The 19949-nt window shown below is 38.0% G+C and overlaps 1 protein-coding gene across 3 annotated transcripts; it reads right to left on the bottom strand.

Moving 5' to 3' along the window:
• Positions 1-7818: 7818 nt before the first annotated feature.
• On the bottom strand, positions 7819-17471 carry LOC125474079 (tRNA (adenine(37)-N6)-methyltransferase). Of its 3 annotated transcripts, none has more exons than XM_048577508.1 (9): positions 17354-17471; positions 13922-14043; positions 13540-13640; positions 12429-12624; positions 12242-12334; positions 10516-10575; positions 10339-10413; positions 9760-9840; positions 7819-8664 (listed from the first exon to the last, which is right to left on the bottom strand). In XM_048577508.1, the coding sequence occupies exons 1-9, from the start codon at positions 17445-17447 to the stop codon at positions 8281-8283; spliced, it is 1206 nt and encodes a 401-aa protein (XP_048433465.1). In that variant the 5' UTR covers positions 17448-17471; the 3' UTR covers positions 7819-8280. The 3 variants fall into 3 exon arrangements, with proteins under 3 accessions (XP_048433465.1, XP_048433464.1, XP_048433466.1); XM_048577507.1 differs by lacking the exon at positions 17354-17471 and adding an exon at positions 14124-14314; XM_048577509.1 differs by lacking the exon at positions 17354-17471 and adding an exon at positions 14124-14309 and having other exon boundaries at positions 13922-14027.
• Positions 17472-19949: the final 2478 nt, after the last annotated feature.

The following is a 19949-nucleotide window of genomic DNA, read 5'->3' as shown; positions in this document are numbered from 1 at the left end:
GCTTTGAATATAATAGTAGGGATGATGTGACAACCTGTCCCTAAAATGGGTGAACTTCGATTCTCCTTCCTCGGTGTTCAAATGTCTCTACCACTGGTTGGGTCTTCTTCCTAGGTCCAAGGGAAGTTGATTAAGGGTAGTTTTAGGTGGTGGAACTTGCCGGAATAGAGGAATTGCCATCGGGCACCTTCGGTGCTCCGATGAAATTCGTCGTGGGTTAGGACCTAAAAACCCTTAAATTTGGATGGAGATGGTAGAGGGAAGGTGGTGGAGTAGATTGCAAGTGATGGATGTGCAAAATTCAACTGAAAAATGGTAGAAACTGGCCGGAATTTTGGCCGGATCATACCTGGGTTCATGGAGTGCACAGGAAGAGAGGGATCCTCCATCTTGATTGGCTACCCTCCTATTCATCTAATTGGTCCCTTGCCCTTTTGTCTGATTGGTCCCCTCCTTCCTCCCTAAATTCAAATTGGTTACAATTCCCACATGGTGGGGGTTTATTTTCCTTTAAATCTATAATTTAGTGAAACAATTTCAAATGTTCGTAACTATACCGTTATAATCCGGACTCGTGAACGGCTTTCACCTATGCGTTCGTACCAACGAGTACTACACAAATACGCCAAAAGAATAAGTCATACGTTCCTCTAGACGATGGTCAACAAAAGTCAAAATCCTTGCCTCAAGGGCATTTTCGTCAATTCTCTCGATTAAAATAAATAAAAACGAAATTTTAGGGACGGATTATGACTCGATATTCGTGCTAGGAAGTTGTAGCGCGGACCTCAGGTGAGTGGGTCTTTTCCTTTTATCGTATGTATATCATTGATAGTTCCACAAAACGCTTTTAAATTGATTTATGCATTTTATGCCATGTCATATATATATATATATATATATATATATATTTGTATATTCTAAAATACTATGATATGGTTGAGTTTTAGATTGCATTATGGTATAACCATATGCATATTACCTACATATAATTGTTGTGAATGCCTTGAAGTGCTAAGCGGGACGTATAGGTAAGTTCAGGTAAGTTTATAGTATTATTTGAAATGATTAAGTTAGGGCATGACTATATTAGTGTTTTGTGCAACTCCGACACTGTCGTACAAGTTGCAATAATAGGCAACTCCGACATTGTCATACAGGTTGCAATGATAGGCAACTCCGACACTGTCATACAGGTTGCAATAATAGGCAGCTCTAACACTATCATACAGATTGCAATGATAGGCAACTCCGACACTGTCGTATAGGTTGCATTAGGCAACTCCGACTCAGGTGTTATCATGGATTGATTTATAAGTCGTACAGGTTGCGTTAGGCAACTCCGACTCATGGGTTACCATAGATTGATGAGCACTTGATTTATATTGTTGTTGCCGATATGTAGTGATTTGGAATATTCTTGGATTTACTATTGATTTACATTTGATTTTATACTTATATGTAGTATGATTTCCTGGAACCTATACAAGTATTACAGCAAGGGGTTATATCGTTTAAAAGGTCTTTATTAAAGCTTTATATTCAGGCCCACTCATTCTTGTTTTTATCCCTCCAGGTTCTAGTAACAGAGTTTTCGTATCGACGAAGATTCGTGGCAAGTCTTGGTATTGAAGATTACTTTCGACGGTATGATTTTCAATCCACTCTACTGTACTTTACTTATGCTATGACGTCACGTGTGAAATGGGGTCATTCCCGCTCATAGCATACTCTCGTGTTTAGGCACTTTTAGGTTTAAATTTATTCACATATTCCACATCACCACACTTTATGGCTTCATCACCTTCCAGGTCCATCACATCTCAATTTGAAGTCCTAGTGGACAATCTGAGTTGTGGTGTGTCAGTTTGGTATCAGAGCATAAGTTGGGCAGTATTACGTTCATCACACATGTGACGTAAGCATTCTTGATTCTTGAACCTGATTTCCAAATCTTGCCACCTCGTCGAATACAAAAAATGTGTTAGTTTTCCTAAGTTTGGGTAGTTTTGTCGACTTGTCGACGTTTTAGAAGATCATTTTGGTGAATGCCTCTAAATTATAAGGGAAGAATTTCACTGCCAAGGAAAGAGGTAGATTTGGGATAAGTTGATGGCCCTAAAGCAGGGCTACTATATTGATAGTTGTGTATCTCAAGGGGAGAATTTTCTATCAATTCCACTACTGTCTAGTCATTTTCCAATCTTTTCGAGTTAGGAAACCATTGATAGTCTTGATTCCTTGGCAGTACCCATTAATGTTTCACTTACTAGAATCTTTACGAAGTTTTAGTTTTTGTCGAAATTTTCTGAAAAGTCCAAGTGACAATGTAATACTATAGGGGTAGCACTCGATGAAAAAGCATCTTGGGATAATCATTTTTGGTCTCTGATAGCACAAATTTTTCCAAACATGCTGTGATCATTTCAGATCTTCAGGGGGAAGATCAACTTCCGTTTAGGTCCATTCTAAAGTAGATTACTAGAAAATTCTATTTTTCGACTTTAGAACACTCCAACCAATACAAATTTTCCACGTTACTTTTGGTGTTATACCCGTCATTTTGATGAGCGTTGGCATGGGAGTAAGAATTGTTATATCTACGGTCAGTAGAAATCTTCAAAGTAGTAAGTATTTTCCTTAGAATTGTGGAACCAGTTCTTTACCCATAGACTGACTAACAGCTACTATTGAAGCCTAAGAAACTAAATTTAGGAAAGTTAGGGGCAAACTCTGTATTTAGATAGTAAATTCACGGTTTGTTAACCATATTACCTATTTAGGTAATCAAAACTTCTTTGATTGGCCACCCTTGATCACTTCCACAAGTAGACAGTAGAATCGAAAGACGAGATGATATCTCTGTTGGAGTGATTTGAGTGTCGAGAAAACTATGAAGACTTTTTAATTCGTGTTGTAAAGTTGATTAGTAGTATAGTACGTTTTGAGGATGTTTACCTTTGGCATCCATTCTCAAATTTTTACTTGGGAATCCACCAAATGCAAGAAGTAGAATACACCGTTGATCCACCTTATTAACATCATATTTATTCTCCCTATTTCTTATCGAACAACTCCTATATCAGTTTTCCTTATGACTTTTAGAACAAGTCCTACTTCATTGAAAGAACTTAGTTATTAAACACTTTATCTTGGAAATCTCAAACTTATATGCGAAGGTGAAAGAGTGAGCTTCAGGATCATGCCTAGATTTTAGCAACTCCCTCAGATGACGATTAGAAACCGTTATCCCCTACTTTGAGTTGATGGTCTAATCGACCAACCTTTGTAAATCAAGTTTCCTTGTGTAGTTTGACGAATTCATAATATTCTTGTAGACGACTATCTCATCTACTCTAGTAATGAGATTAAATTCTCCAATCATCAAAAGTCAGCTTCACATGAAATTCCTCAAATATTACCTTTGTGTAAATTGGTACTTTACCTGGGAGATATGATTTACGTAAATGATATTCTTTTCTTTTCTTCAAAAAGGGTAGTAGCGGAAGAAAGTTGGAATTCTCACAAAATGTTGTGAAATTCGAGACAAACTTTGGTCTTGTTGACCTTATTGACAAATGGTTATTGATTTTTCAACTATAGTGTTTTTCTTCACTTGTCTACCGAGGAAAATTAGTTTGGTTTGGGATTTTAATTATGAATAAAATTTCTGACAATGAACTGTTGTTTCACCTTACCTTTTCTTTACATTTTTCGATGACATTGATTATTTTAAAATCCATGATGACGTGTTCTCTGGATCTTTCGACTGTGCTGAGTTAGCATGATGAAGAATCGCTTATACTTTCCAATGGTTAAAACCGTTCGAAATGAAGTATCCTATTCTTGACTAGAATCAAGTGTTATTATCTTCATTTGAAACATCGGACTACACTTTGTATTATTTTTGAAACAAGAAAATCATCTAGAGGTGTTGCTAGGACTTTGACATTTAGTCGTGTACGTTAAATTCTCAATCACCCAACAAATACTCTGCTAAACGAATCTTAACCGTTGGTGATTGAATGCTCTAGAAGCTACCGTTGTAGCGAGATGTTATACATTAATTTCAATTTCCTGGTATTCTAGATTTGTTGGACTTATTTGACTTTCAAATTCTTGATTGTTTTTATTGGTGTAGTTTTGCTAAAATTGAAGGAGAATTCAATATGAACTTGCTCACTATAGTGTTATGAACTACATTGTTGGGTTATGTGGTGTGTATGTTGCTACTATATATCACCGTGACACATGTTTCATTTCCGAGTCTTGGTAAGCTTTCTTGAGGGTCGTATGTATTAAACTTTGTCACGTATCACATTTCACCCTCAGGCTAATGGTTAGTCTGAACGAACTATCCAGACATTGAAGGACATATTGTTTTTGAATATTTTACAGTTTTAGCCAGTCATGGCAAGCACTCACCTTGGTTAGAGTTATGTGTAGCTATAGTTACATTTCTGATTTGGCTATGGTATTGTCTGAGCCTTAGTATAGAGATTTTACGCACTGGACATGTTTGAAAAATGAGTATTGTGAACAGGTATTTGGATGATCGAGATTATGATATAGAAAAATTATGATTATTATTAATGTTACCCGTGAGGGTAGTGCGTGAGCACGATTGAGACTTGGATCAACGATGTATGTATATTTCCCAGTGAGGGGCAAGATGGTAATATTACACCCTCAGGAATTTGTTACTTGCTTATTGAGACAACAGTAGGTTGTTGGTATTGCGGTTTGCAGACCGTAATATCAATGACTTATTCGTTGGGTTCGTTAAGCAAATAGACAAGTAAGTCATTCTATGTTAGCATTTGTATTTACTTAGTTAGTTAGTTATTTATTGTCTGGGTTCGACCCAAAGATACTACATGTTCATTTTCAGGGTACGTAACGCAACAAGTGCGTAGGTGAAAAATAGTCTATGTTTAGTTTTAATTCTAGTACAATAACTTTATGTTATTATATACATATATAGACATTTTCCTATCTTCTAGAGTACATTATGTTTAGCAAATGATTTCAAAATTTTGGGGACGAAATTTTTTTAAGGTGGGTAGATTAGGCAACCCGTCCTTAAAATTTCGTTTTTATTTATTTTAATCGAGGGAATTGACGAAAATGCACTAGAGGCAAAGATTTTAACTTCTGTTGACCATTATCTAGAGGAACGTATGACTTATTCTTTTGGCGTATTTGTGTAACACTCGTTGGTACGAACGCATAGGCGAAAGCCGTTCGCAAGTCCAGATTATAACGATATAGTTATTGACATTTGAAGTTGTTTCACTAAATTATAGATTTAAAGGAAAGTAAACTCCCACCATGTGGGAATTGTAACCAATTAGAAATTAGGGAGGAAGGAGTGGACCAATCAGACAAAAGGGCAAGGGACCAATTAGATGAATAGGAGGGCAACCAATCAAGAGGGAGGATCCCCCTCTTCCCGTACTCCATGAACCCAGGTATGATCCGGCCAAAATTTCGACCAATTTCTACCATTTTTTAGTTGAATTTCACACATCCATCACCTACAATCTACTCCACCACCTTCCCTTTACCATCTCAATCCAAATTTAAGGGTTTTTAGGTCCTAACCCGCAAGGAATTTCACCAGAGCACCAGAGGTGCTCGACGGCAATTCCTCCATTTTGGCGAGTTCCACCACCTAAAACTACCCTTAATCAACTTTCCTTGGACCCAAGAACAACACCCAACCAGTGGTAGAGACGTTGGAACACTGAGGAAGGAAAATCGAAGTTCACACATTTTAGGGTTCCGGCAGGTTTGAGTAAATTGGAGCCTTTCCCGGCCAAGTTAGACTTGGTCACAGGTATAAAACTTGCTCTACTCTTTGAGATCTTCATTTTTGTAAAATTTGAGAATTTTTGGAGATAGTTGAATTTTCCGGCGAATCGAGACGGCTGACCGCCGTGTGCGGCGGTGCGTGAGCCGAGTCACCCCCTGACCTTTCTAAGCTAAGTTTGACACCCTAATTCCATAGGTGAAGTCCGATTGATGAAATCTCATCGTTTGAGCATAGTTTTGATAAAGACCGCTACTTGAACATTAAGTGAATTGACAATCCGACTATTGGATCGTCACCAAACTTTAATATATCATAGTCTGTAATATTTGAGGATATTAGAAACTTATAGATTGGGAATCTAACATACGGATCTTCCTGAATTGGATTTGTAAGTGCGTAAAATAAAATGTTGACCGCCACTTGAATTGGCAATTGGTGGACATCCAATTGTTAGATCATAATGAAACTTTAGTATGATGTTTGAGAAGCAAAATGTGGATCTTTGGAAGTTACGGATTGGAAATCCAAGATGCGGATCTTTCGGATTGAGTTACATAGGGTTGTGGACCCTACCGTTGATCTTTGACCGACAGTTGACTTTGGGCAATAAGTCTCAAATCATTTTAGAACGTCATTGGGATGTGTTTTATGTTATGTGTTCTATTGATAAGAGTTCTGAGACGTGACTAAATAATTGTTCTAAGTGAGGATCGTTCGTGACGTCTCAATATTCGTGCTAGGGAGTCGTAGCGCGGACCTCAAGTGAGTGGGTCTTTTCCTTTTATCATATGTATATCATTGATAGTTCCACAAAACGCTTTTAAATTGATTTATGCATTTTATGCCATGTCATATATATACTTGTACATTCTAAAATACTATGATATGGTTGAGCTTTAGATTGAAGGTGATGGATGTGTGAAATTCAACTGAAAAATGGTAGAAATTGGCCGGAATTTTTGCCGAATCATACCTGGGTTCATGGAGTGCACGGGAAGAGGGGGATCCTCCCTCTTAATTGGCTACCCTCCTATTCATCTAATTGGTCCCTTGCCCTTTTGTCTGATTGATCCACTCCTTCCTCCCTAATTTCTAATTGCTTACAATTCCCACATGGTTGGGAGTTTATTTTCCTTTAAATCTATAATTTAGTGAAACAACTTCATACATTCCTTTAGACGACGGTCAATAGAAGTCAAAATTCTTGCCTCTAAGGTATTTTCATCAATTCCCTCGATTAAAATAAATAAAAACGAAATTTTAAGGACAGGTTGTCACAGATGAAATTATTAATTTTTAATCAATTTAGGAACTTATTTTACTGAAAAAATAATTCAAAGACCTAATTTTCACTTAAGTAAGAATACATGAACTAAATCGGCACTTAACTCCCTTACAAGCCCAAGTGTCGATTGCTAATTGTAACCGGTTAGACATCCCTCGTCACGTGTAACTAAGAATCTCGGGTGGCACAAATTACAGGATAACACAAGTTGTATTGAATAGAAGTTTATGGCCAGCAATTTAACTCAATTCGAGTTTCAAATCCTTATCTATTCAGACCTCCACCATGAAATGATTATTCCAAAGAAACACTATATCAGTTCTTTTCTTTTTTTTTTTGGGTGAAAAGTTGCTTTATTCCAACACAATAATTACACAAGAAAAGGCCCAAATACATACTAAAGGACCTCAGAAGCAACTAAAGAGCCCAAAACAAAGAAAACACCGAAACAAACCTTGGCAGCTTCAACCCGCCATCGCCGAAAATCCACTTACCAACCAACAAAAACAAACGTTCCCTGCATGCACCTGAAAACAAGCGAAATAGAGCTCCAAAACTAGAAGAAAATAGAGTGAAAACAGAACCCCAACACAAATCCCCAAACACCGCCAAGCACCACACCTATAGCTGCCACACATCGGAAGAAGCTTGTGGGAAGAAGCAACCCATTAGCAACAGGGCCAACAAAGTGAAACCCAAAACGAAGGAAGCTAGTGGGAAAGAGCAACCCACTAGCAACAATGCCATCAAAGGCAATCCCAAGGAAGGTGGTGTTGTGAACATCCGAGCAAAAACTCTACGCACCTTCTGGGTGAAACGAGAAAAATCTCGGTACAAAGATGGAGAAGCCAAACCAAGATGTGCAGTCGAAGAGGCATGGGGTTGATTGGGTGGAAGATGGATTGAATGCGAGGAAAGTGGAAGAAAAATGAGAAAAAGATGGAAAGAAGATGCAAAGAAAGGGAAAAGGGAAGAAACCACAGAAGGAAGGAAGAAGGAAAGTGGAAAGGAGGAGAGAAGGAAGAAAAAAGGGGGAAAAGTGGAAAGGAAGTGGAAGGGAGGAAGGAAACCAGGGAATCAGGGGCACAAGAAGTTGGAAGAAAGTGGTGATCAGGCTCCTCGAGAGGGGGAAACAGAAGCTAAAGGAGAAGGAAAGGAAAAGAAAAGTGGAAACACAACATCAGTTCTCAAAGGGCACGAAATGGTCTCTCCATGTAGAGTAATTACATCGCTTTTGACTACTATTAGTCACGCTCAATGCTTCTGTCACTTTCTCTACAACAACACTGCCATCACAATCAAGTCTGTATGAAACATCCAATCCTTCTAGAGTCAGGTGATATATTATGTCTCTGGGAGACTGCGGTGGCTGTTCGCTTCCAGGGCTAGAAGCTTCTTCACCAGGGTGGTAATCTGAACATTCGTTCAATTGTTTCCCATTTTCTGACTTGGTGAAGGAATCATGAGGTCGATTTCGTTGAGACAATGAGCGAATATCCCATGAAAGCACCTGCTTGATCAAGTTTTGGAACTCATCTGGTGAAGCATAGAGTGAATTCTTTCCCTGCAACAAACCAGATGCAGATGGAATAAATAAAGTGCACAGGAATTGGTGCTTCAAGGTGTGAGAGAATAAAGTATTTCCCAGTTAATGTAGTTGATTTTTGAACTGTTTTCATGGAAAAGGAATAGCATTTTCTAAACCCGAGATTTAAATAGCTAATTATTTGAGTATAAGGGCAAAGGAATTTATATAGCTAATTTGGACAGGGCAATGAAAACAGAAGATTACGAATCGATTAAACATTCACAACCAGGGAGTGAAAGAAGGAATCAATCTATTCATGATCTGCTAAGAACCCCTTTGGGAATTTTAAACAGGACGCAAGTTCAGAACCTAGAACTGATAGAAGTGTCGGCTAACAGGAATGTCAATTATTCCCAGGTATAGCTATTTGCAGGATGAGATAGAACATATGGGAGACCTATTTACTAACTCACAGAGTTTCGCAATCAGAGCACCAAAAAAACAGCCAGAATGAGATCTCACAGGATGATGAGTTGTTGAATCTTTTAGAATTTAATTACTGAGATGTTTTGATATCCTCCACTAGATTCAGCGTATAGAGCCTGAGTTCGACCAGTACTATTGATGAAGAAAAACTATACAATTCTTTTCATAGGAAAGATAAACATATATAGTTGCCAATCAATTTGCACACAATGTACGACAGTTTTCATACAGCATAGTCGGTCCAATGTTGAGGCACATATTTTAAATCAGGAGGTCAGTTTCCCTCTTAGATCTTCACATTTGACTTCCAGGTTTCAATTTATATTTTTCTTGGACAGAATGATCTTTAAGGCGTTCAGTTACATCCTGTTGAATCCTGTTTTTTGGTTTTCTTCTTATTTCCTGGGCTTTTTTTTTTTTTTTTTTTTTTTCACTGCAGGTACCCTTGTTTTAAAGGTTGCTTACATTTCTTTCTGGTGTTGTGTGAAGAGTTTGACTTTTACCAATGAAGAGCTAGGAAGCAGACTATTGATGCAAATTGTAAAGAAATATGAATAATTAATCAAAACAACAAATTAAAAGGATGTCTCCTTCAAAAATATGAAACAGGTTCTTGATGTTTGAAGTAAAGATAAGACCACTCACTGATATTTCCCAGCAATCAGCGAGTGTTGAAGTGAAGCCCTCCGAGAAACTAACAGAAGCTACTGCTAAAACACTGTCCCCCTGCAGAAGAAATGGATATTAATTCAAAACAAGGAAGGAATTGATCCTATAAGTTACCAGAAGAGTACTTACATGTTACACTGACATAGGAAGAAGGCTCTGAAATAGGTATTTTTCCTTTGAAATCACATTATACAGTTGTATACTAACAATTCACAATCTCAAAATATGCAAGGTCGAGGTGGGAAATATCTACAACTTATACATATGCAGTTTTCCATAATAGATATTTGAAGGTTTTGGTCCAAGTATCAGTCAAACCGAACAAGAATCCATACTGCAAACCAACTCTCAACTGAACTGGAGAGTTTGTATCCTGCAGCTTATGCACTAATAGTCTATACTGTATGAACGTCTTATAACTACACATCACTTGACTTTCAACCTCCCAAGTTTAATATCCAAAACTTCTTGATGAGTTTAATGGACAATCTCTTATCTTGTATGTCACGAATCTATAAAGATTTACAAATTCCTGAAAGACAATGGAAATGATACCGTTAACCACTTTGGCACTCTTGCTCCTTGGATGCTGTCACTGTAGGGGAGATAAGGTTTGACATCAAGTACTGGCTGTCAATAAAACTAAACCAAGTAAGTTTGATTTGAAAAAACAAAAATCAGAACAAAAAGAAAATGGATGTGGCCAGTTGAGATAAAAATTGTAAAACTTACTGTCCCATCAACCAAATCCACACCAGAGAGTAGAAGCATACTCCTGTGTACAGCTTCCACCTAAATTACACAGTATATTTTTGTAAGACTCCAGACTTTCTCTCTTTCATAAGCATATTTTCAATTTTTTTTTTTTTTATATGTAGTCAAACTTTAACTTTAAGATAAGAACACATACAGAACAGTTTTATAGATATTTTTGTAAGACTCCAGACTTTCTCTCTTTCATAAGCATATTTTCAATTTTTTTTTTTTTTTTTTTTTTTTTATATGCAGTCAAACTTTAACTTTAAGATAAGAACACATACAGAACGGTTTTATAGAGTAAAAATAATTAAAATGGTTGTATGACAACAAAAAGTAATTAAACCTAATGTTGTGAATATCGCATTTAAGAATGAATAAAAAAGAACAAACTTGGAAATCGAAAACAAAATAACCAAGATAAACAACACTAAGAACTAATGTGGTTCGCCTATATGTGCCTATGTCCATGGGGCAACAACAGTAGTCTTTCACTATATAAATAATGAATACAACGGATAATCTTGCCAAGTCTCTAGGATTAAGACTTGACAAAAAACCTGAAAAAACAAGAACAAGAAATACGCTTATCTCTTTCTTTTCTCTCGCACATACTTTGCCCACACAATATTCTCACACTCTAACTCCTTGAGTGGTATACAACTTATTATTTTGCTCCAATTCAAAACCAGTGCAATAGCCTGTTGATATAGATATAGGAAAGGTCTTCCTCAATAAGCATTACTAATCCTAAATGGAATTTAGTTATGAATCCTTCTCCAATTGAGAAACCAACTCCAATTGGGAAAACAACTTAAAATGGGTAAACAACTCCAATTGGGAAAACAACTCCAAATGGGAAAACAACTTCAATTGGGTAAACAACTTCAATTTGAAACAACTCCAATTGGGAAAACAACTTCAACTGGGTAAACAATTTAATCCTCTAGAACTATAATTCCTAATAGACTCGGGACAAATCATCATGGGCTGAAAAAACCCAACGCCTAATACATTATGCCACATACTTCAGACCACTTCTCTAAATGCTGGAAAGGAACTTGGAGAGTAAAGAATAAAGTTAAAAATGTAAAATAGTTGGCCTAACACATAGGATGCATAACTATAATACGATGTTAGAGAACGACTAGACCCAATAGCTTAATGTATATTAAGGTGCCCTTCCTCACGTGTAGCCCCATCCTGAGTGTAGATAGGGAGAGAGAAAAACATTTGGGTGCCCCGACCTTGTAGAATATGGGTGCAGCCCCACCCTGCAACATATGGGTGCAGCCCTTCCCTGCACCTTGCAAACCAAAAAAGAAGTGGGGGAATGGGGATTGAGTTTTAGAACCATGTACCTACAAACCAAGGCTATGATACCATGTTATAATTAGAGTATTTAATCAAAAACCAATTGGTAATTGGTGGATAGGTCTAAGACATATATTCTGATGCAAGCAATATATTCATGATATAAGCATTCCCTCAAGAAAAACCAAAAGAAAGAACAAAAAGAGAAAAAGAACGAAGCTATTAGATGGGTTTCCAATTGTGAGAGATTACTGAGTTTTGATAGTTCTTGAAAAACTTCACTTCCACAACCAAGGTTCAGTATTAGTCAAACGCAGAATGTTGATATTTTTTTTTTTTTTTTTTGAGTCGCTATAAAAAGATCTACTCAGCAGTAGTATAACCTTACCTTGGCAACAGTGAGTCCAATGGGGCATGGCCTGTGTGGAGATCGTGTTGCAAAGACTCCCCTCCTTTCACCGTTTAGTCTTGGTACCCTCACCTATTCATCCAGTCAACCTTTCCACAAAGTTAAAAAGAATAACTAATCACCGAAGGCAAAGACTACTGTATACCATACTCAGAGGCACACACACCTTGGCCTTGAACCTTGACTTAGTCGGATCCTTCCAAAGCTTCTCCAGATTTGTATTTAGATGGAAAACATATATAACCCAGCAGTGAGAATATTCTCCAAGACCCTCAAGCGAAGCTGGAGGAACACGAGCTGAATTAAAAATCAAACAGGCCCTGGAAAGAGGAACAAGTAGAGGTTGTCGAGGGGTCCCATTCCTGCACAATTAAAAAGTGAAAGATCATCAATGTGACATTAAAGAAACCTTGCATGCACAACAAATGTGCACATTCTTACTTTTCCCAAACAAATATGCACTTTTTGAAAAGCTTTTTATTTTATCAATACATAGACAAACAAATGCAACGAACTGCTGGCAACCAAAGATGGGATAGCTTGAAAATGAGCAGACCTGAAGCCCTGAGAAACCAAGCATTCCCAAGCATGAGGTGCAACCGCAAACTAAAGGTGGCTGAGTATCCCATTCATGCACCAGTGTAAACTGCGCACATGTGTGTATAGGTGTGCAAAATGTTACTTTAACTCTACGATAAACCTTATTCTAATAATTTCAACTGCAACGTTTAATTTATCTATATGACTCCTTTTGCTCCGACAAGTGACAGGATAAAAATCCAACACATCCACTGGGGATGGAACCCAGAACTCAACCTCAACCCTTTAGATATAGAAGGAGAGAGGTGCTACTAAGCCCAAAGGAAATAGAATTTTTTCTAGCACTGCTGAAAGTTTTCAGCATAATTTGATTTCTGTACATACTTAAAATCAAAAGGACAGAGCGTTTTGAAAACTACCATTTTACTCAAAGGAAAAGACAAATGAAACCTATTAACTCGATCCTCGGTTTTGGAAAATCAAATAATTTGGATATCAGTATTGGTCGGTCTGTTTTCTCTTTGTGCTTTAGTTCCTTGATTAGCATCAGATTTCTTCAACCACTTCATGAGGAGTAAACAATTCTAGTGATCAGATCTAGCTATATACCCACCCACTCAATCACTTTGGGCGCAATTGTATCATATTGATAGACAGATGATATATGAACATACAGTCAAGTGATGAGAAACAAAGATCTTTAAGTCGGAATACCAAACTTGGTCCACCCAAAATACCTGGTAGAGAAGCATGACTGGATGACACCAATAGGTGCCATGGGGTAAGAAGTCAGCTCCAAACTATCCAACTTAGGTTGCGTCAGCGCTTCTCTCAAAGCCTCCAAATACAAAATGATAAAGAATTAGCAAGCCGAGAAAAAACGCGAATGACATGTGAAATGCGAACGCTACGATCAATGTTACTTCCGGATACGCCTATGGACTGAAATGAACACAATCATGATCTAGGCAAATCCCTAAACGATTACGTAATGAAGTACAACAACATAGGCAAATAGTTAAGGCACTGTCCGGACAACAACCAATCAAATTTCCAATCACAAATGTATATGAAATAAACCAGCTCAATTAAATGCAGAATCACTGCTGGAGAGTGTACCTGCTGAGCCCGAATTCGACCTTGCCGTTCGGCACCACATATGTCTGAGGAGGCCTTGAGAGATTTCTGGAGCTCACCAATCTTGGAATCCAAATCCCTTGTTTTTCTTTTCAACAAATACACTGTTAAAAACCAAAAGAAAGATAAATTACAAGAACCCAAATGCAATGCAGTAAAATGAACTACAAGAAAGAGAAATTACAAGAAAAGGCGGTGCAGGCGGAGAGCGCTGCAAGCGCAAAGGTTATGGTGGCTCTTAACCATTTTGATTCATCTGTACTGTAACAGTAAGCCATGGAAAATTGTAACGGATTCTCTTCTCGCAGTTAAAGCCAAAGAGTTTTCCCATCTGGGCGCTTGGCCGTGACATATAGGGTTTGGACCGAGAGTGGAAAACCGAGTTTTTGTTTTTTTATTTTTAAATTTTATTTTATTTTAAACAAATAGTATTATTTACATTAAAGGATGAGTTTAGCCTCATAATTAGTTAGGAATAATATGATTCAAATTCGTTTTTGGTGAGAATCGAACCTAACACCTCTTATTTGTAAGTGAAGAGGAATATCACTGAACTATAGTACTAAGTGGCAAAAGGGATAACCAAGTTGAAAGGCCACGATTTTCGCCCAATAATGATTCTTTAGGCCAGTTGGCTCCCAGCTCGGAAGAGCATTAATTTGATCAAGTCCTAATGGAAGTAAAACTCTTAAAGGGTCAGACTCAGGCATAGCTTGGTCGAGTCCTGGTTAAATTAAAATTGCCAAGAATCAGTTTGGTTTTCTAATAAGATTCGAATTATTCCATGAATCAAAACCTATGTGTTGAGCAAAAATTGTACACAATATGTAAACAAATAATTCACTCGACACAATTTCATCCTCGTTCATTTTTTTTGAAGAGGGTTTTTGTGACAGCCCGTCTCGGACTTTTCGTACCGTAGGGGTGAGATGACGGTTTTGCCCCTAGTATGTTTGTTTCGTTGTGTGGTCGTTTTTGGGTTTTGATTGGTTGATTTTTGGACCACACACATACCCTGCTCATTTCTCTCTCTACCCTGTCCCGAGACTCTCTCTCTCTCTCCCTTTCCTATCTTTTTCGTACAGACAACACCCAAAACCCTTGGAATCTTCACGGATCGAGGAAACAAACTACATATTTGTGCTCGTGAGTCCTTAGGAGTTCAACCATACCCATTTCAAGTAAGGATACCTTAGTTTTCACGTCGAACTCTAGATCCCCGATTTGGTCACTGTTCATGCACACGTTAATTCTTGTGTTTTTGGGAATTTCAAGCTTGTAGGAAGTTTGGTGAGGTCCTTAGGAGGCTCGGGGTGGTTCGTTTGAAGGTTTTGGACGTAGGGATCGTGAGTTGTAGGTTTGGCCGGAGTTGGTGGTGTTTTCCTGGCGAGATTCCGTTGGTTTTAGTGCTTTAAAGTGGTACGAATTTGTTCCTCTTGTTGTAAGCTTCATTTTGATACCAATTTTGTGAAATTTGGATGAAAAACGAAGAAGATATCAAGTTTTGAAATTTTCCCGGTTTTCTGGCGCCGGAGTTTGGCCGGAGAAAATGACGGAATATTCCGTCAGTTTGGACGGAATATTCCTAACGGCGTTAATGGAATCAGTTAGACTTAACGGAATATTCCTGACGGCATTGACTAACGCCGTTAGTGTGCCAGGCACGTGCTTGCTTATGGGCACCGCGTGTGGCCGTGCCTTGGCCGACGCATAGGGGCGCGTGCGGTGTCAAAAAATTATTTTAAAAATATAGGGATGTTCGTGAGGTTGAGTAGATCATGTTGGTGTATTCATACACCTCATTTGAGCATTGTATGAGAAGTTATTTCATTATGTTGGTTATGTGCTTTAAAATTTACGTTTTTATAGTTGTTTCGCATATAGGTAAGACCTATCCCGAGGACGAGCACGGTCACTCGAGGCAAGGGGGTTACAACCCTTCTACATACCAGCGAGTGGGCTTTTGGTTTTCCGTATATACCTATATACTTATGTTTTTCCCAGAAAGTGAAATGAAACGTTTATACGTTTATATGCCATGCATTATGTTTGCTGTTTAATTATGTATTATTAGTTGCACATATATATATATATGTTTGGTGCTGCGGACGTACAGGTAAGTGACAAGTAAGTTATGGTTTATGTTTATGTTTAGTAGTGATTTGAGATGCATAGAGAGCTCATAACCTGCACCCCCGTTGTTAGTGCTACCGCCTAGAGTTGGGCACAATCCTTCACGTGATGTTCACCTCCCGCACCACACGCTCATCTTGGATCCAAGTTAAGTGCACAGTCCTGTCGTACAAACCACTCTAGGTGGTTCCGACTCGTAGGTGACCTGCGATTATTCGCCCATTCTTCACGTGATCGGAGCACTTGAGCGTACTTATTATACACCCAGTCCTGTCGTACAGACCACTTTAGGTGGTTCCGACTCGTGTGCAGGTGTAGTTAGTGAGTTGAAGATTTAAGCTATAGTTTCAGCCGTACAGGTCACGTTAGGTGACTCCGTTGACAGATTATATGGCATGGATTGGCATTACCTGAGTACTTGCATCTTATTTTGAGGCATTTGGCGTGGCATATTTCTGAGCATGATTTATATCTATGAATATATTATATTTTCTGGGAAGTATACAGGTTTTACGGCGAGAGGTTAGAACTTTGTTTATGAAATGATTTTTGAAAAGCTTTGTTTTTGCCCACTCACACTTTCTGTTTTGCGCCCCTCCAAGTTCTAGTTTGGCTAGCGTTTTTGGTGGCTCCCCAGAGGATTTTCCCAGCTTATCTGACAGATTATTACCAATGTAAGACCACCTTTTGGTGTGTTTATTTAGTGTTGTTTCTCCCGGACTGCACTAGGTCTTTCGTGCTCTGAACTTTGTTTTTCACACTTACGCTTGCACATGTACGTTATTTACTTTGTGTATAGCTAGGTTTGTTTTTATTTATTCGTACTTTTATTATTATTTCTTAGCTTCCGCACTGTGCACATGGTTACGTCACTTCCACGTGACGGCTAGCATGCCCTAATCTCGGTCGGGGTGTGTCAGTTTTACTAATTTGAGTTCGACCTATTCTACGCTATGCGCCTATTAATTACAACCCTTCTTTTGGGAAAGGAATACCCTTTGATTCTAATATGAATAAATTGTAACTTGGAGATTTGACTGCATCTAGGTAGAACCCTAGATTGCCTACGTACGCTCATTGAGGGATCAAGTCACTCGTAGTTCCTTATGTATTTATTGGGGTTTGATGCCTTGTGAAGTTTTAGCTCGTGCGGGCGAGGAATTTGAGCCATTGGAGCAATACGTAGCTTCGTGTAAATACACTGTTAAAAACCAAAAGAAAGATAAATTACAAGAACCCAAATGCAATGCAGTAAGATGAATTACAAGAAAGAGAAATTACAAGAAAAGGCGGTGGAGGCGGAGAGCGCTACAAGCGCAAAGGTTATGGTGGCTCTTAACCATTTTGATTCATCTGTACTGTAACAGTAAGCCATGGAAAATTGTAACGGATTCTCTTGTCGCAGTTCAAGCAAAGAGTTTCCCCATCTGGGCGCTTGGGCATGACATATAGGGTTTGGACCGAGAGTGGAAAACTGAGTTTTTGTTTTTTTGTTTTTAAATTTTATTTTATTTTAAACAAATAGTATTATTTACATTAAGGGATGAGTTTAGCCTCATAATGAGTTAGGAATAATATGGTTCAAATTCGCTTTTGGTGAGAATCAAACCTAACACCTCTCATTTGTAAGTGAAGAAGAATATCACTGAACTATAGTACTAAGTGGCAAAAGGGATAACCAAGTTGAAAGGCCACGATTTTCGCCGAATAATGATTCTTTAGGCCAGTTGGCTCCCAGCTCGGAAGAGCATTAATTTGATCAAGTCCTAATGGAAGTATAACTCTTAAAGGGTCAGACTCAGGCATAGCTTGGTCGAGTCCTGGTTAAATTAAAATTGCCAAGAATCAGTTTGGTTTTCTAATAAGATTCGAATTATTCCATGAATCGAAACCTATGTGTTGAGCAAAAATTGCACACAATATGTAAACAAATAATTCACTCGACACAATTTCACCCTCGTTCATTTTTTTTGAAGAGGGTTTTACTAATTTGAGTTCGACCTATTCTAGGCTACGCGCCTATTAATTACAACCCTTCTTTTGGGAAAGGAATACCCTTTGATTCTAATATGAATAAATTGTAACTTGGAGATTTGACTGCATCTAGGTAGAGCCCTAGATTGCCTACGTACCCTCGTTGAGGGATTAAGTCACTCGTAGTTCCTTATGTATTTGTTGGAGTTTGATGCCTTGTGAAGTGCGGGTGAGGAATTTGAGCCATTGGAGCAATACGTAGCTTCATGCTCTTTGATACTTAATACGGCTTCGTGCCATTGGGATACTTGATACGGCTTTGTGCCATCGAAATTTAATACGACTTCGTGCCATTTAGTATTTGATGTGATTTCATGTCATTTGAAGCTTGTTATGGCCTCGTACCATTTAACCACTTCAGAAATTTGAAATTAAATTTGATGTAGAGTAAATTCATCGAGCTTGGTGTTTTGAGGTGGTTCACATTTATGGATTTTGAAGTGGTTCGAAGTTATCTTCGATTTGATGCGGCAATGAGTCTGCAAAAGAGATGAGAGCACTGTTGTTGTCATCGATTTGGGGTTTCGGAGACTTGGCTTAAGACTTTGGCAAAAGCAAGGTGCCCACAAGATAATGACTGGCAAAAATGAATTGATGGGTTTTAACAAGAATGACCTATGTCTTTTCAAAGCCTAGTGGATTTAGGGTGAGACCTATACTCCCACGTGATGAGCAACATTTCTTTCTTTTATTTTCCTTCATTTACTTTGTCTTGAAACCCATTTCATTTTGTCTTCATGCCTAACACTAACTGGGCAACACAGTAGCACATCAAGTCTTTGCTTTCACATTGTTTAATAAAAGCAAGTGGCAAAGCACCCTTTTTTTATAAATGCCTTTTCAGGCTTTAAGTCCCCTGGTTTTCTCTTCTATTTTTTTTTATTTGCTTTGGTCCTTCAGGCAATGAGCATGATTGGGCTGTAAAAACCCTTCTTTTGTGTAATGGTAGATGATAAGCCTAATTTGATGTTGGTAGCTTTTGTAGTCTAAATTTACTGAAATTTTCGTTTATCATGAGTAGCTTTCAGTACCAATTTAATTTGGTTTTTATCATGGTTGTTGGACCAACTATTTTGCAACATCGAGTTCGTTGAAAACAAGTGTTGATTCATGGCTCCAAAGGTTAGAATTGCACTTTTAAGTTTGCAGGACGCCCTCATTTCTTTTTGCTTCTATTTGTGTGTTTCATCAGAATAGGTGCTAGACTTTTCCATTTAAATGTCACGTGAGTGGTTTTATAATAGCCGTGCTCATGGTTTTATAATAGCCGCACCATTTTTCCAAACACAGCAGCTACTTCTCCCATGCTTTAACTTTCTTTTGGTAAAGTCCCGTTCTTTGACTTTGGTCCACCTTTGAAATACCATGCAAACATCATCCCAATACTTTGCTGGAACTTTAAGACATCATCTTTCAGTCTATCTGCGTACTCTGTTAGGCTGCAAATTTCTCTCTCCCTTTGCATGATTTCTTTCCCAGTCTCAGGCTTTCCTCTTTTAGATTTTATAATCACTTGGTTGAAGTAGGATCAAAAGCACGGCCCACCTTCCCTTCGTGATTTAAAGGTTTTTACACAGCATGCTTTCCTTGTAGATAGTTGCACCATTATTCAAACATAGTTGCTGCTTTTAACTTTTTAGTCAAGTATAGCTGCTGTGCAGCACCTATGAGTAAATATAGTTTTGATATTTGGACTTAGCTCTCCGTAATCAAGTATGCATGACAATTGTTGTTTTCAATGCATTAGACTCATTCTTTCTTTTTTCTTTTTCCCCTTTCTTTTTTTTTTTTTTTCTTGTTTTGTTTTGTTTTTGTTTTTCGCTTTTGCTTCTTTCATCACTCT

Source organism: the organism of the source record quoted next, unplaced genomic scaffold (genome assembly GCF_019419815.1).
Source record: "Pyrus x bretschneideri cultivar Hongxiangsu unplaced genomic scaffold, Pyrus_bretschneideri_v1 Contig119, whole genome shotgun sequence".
NCBI classification, from domain to species: Eukaryota; Viridiplantae; Streptophyta; class Magnoliopsida; order Rosales; family Rosaceae; genus Pyrus; species Pyrus x bretschneideri.
The sequence above is the reverse complement of the archived record's forward strand: the minus strand, read 5'-3'. Positions and strand labels throughout refer to the sequence as shown.

Coding starts and splice junctions, on each gene's coding strand:
- LOC125474079 (XM_048577508.1), bottom strand. CDS start 17,447: ATGGCTTACTGTTACAGTACAGATGAATCAAAATGGTTAAGAGCCACC. Junction 14,044..17,353: donor CGCCTCCACCGCCTTTTCTT/GTAATTTCTCTT, acceptor GGTTTTTAACAG/TGTATTTGTTGAAAAGAAAA. Junction 10,576..12,241: donor TTGGACTCACTGTTGCCAAG/GTAAGGTTATAC, acceptor TGTGTAATTTAG/GTGGAAGCTGTACACAGGAG.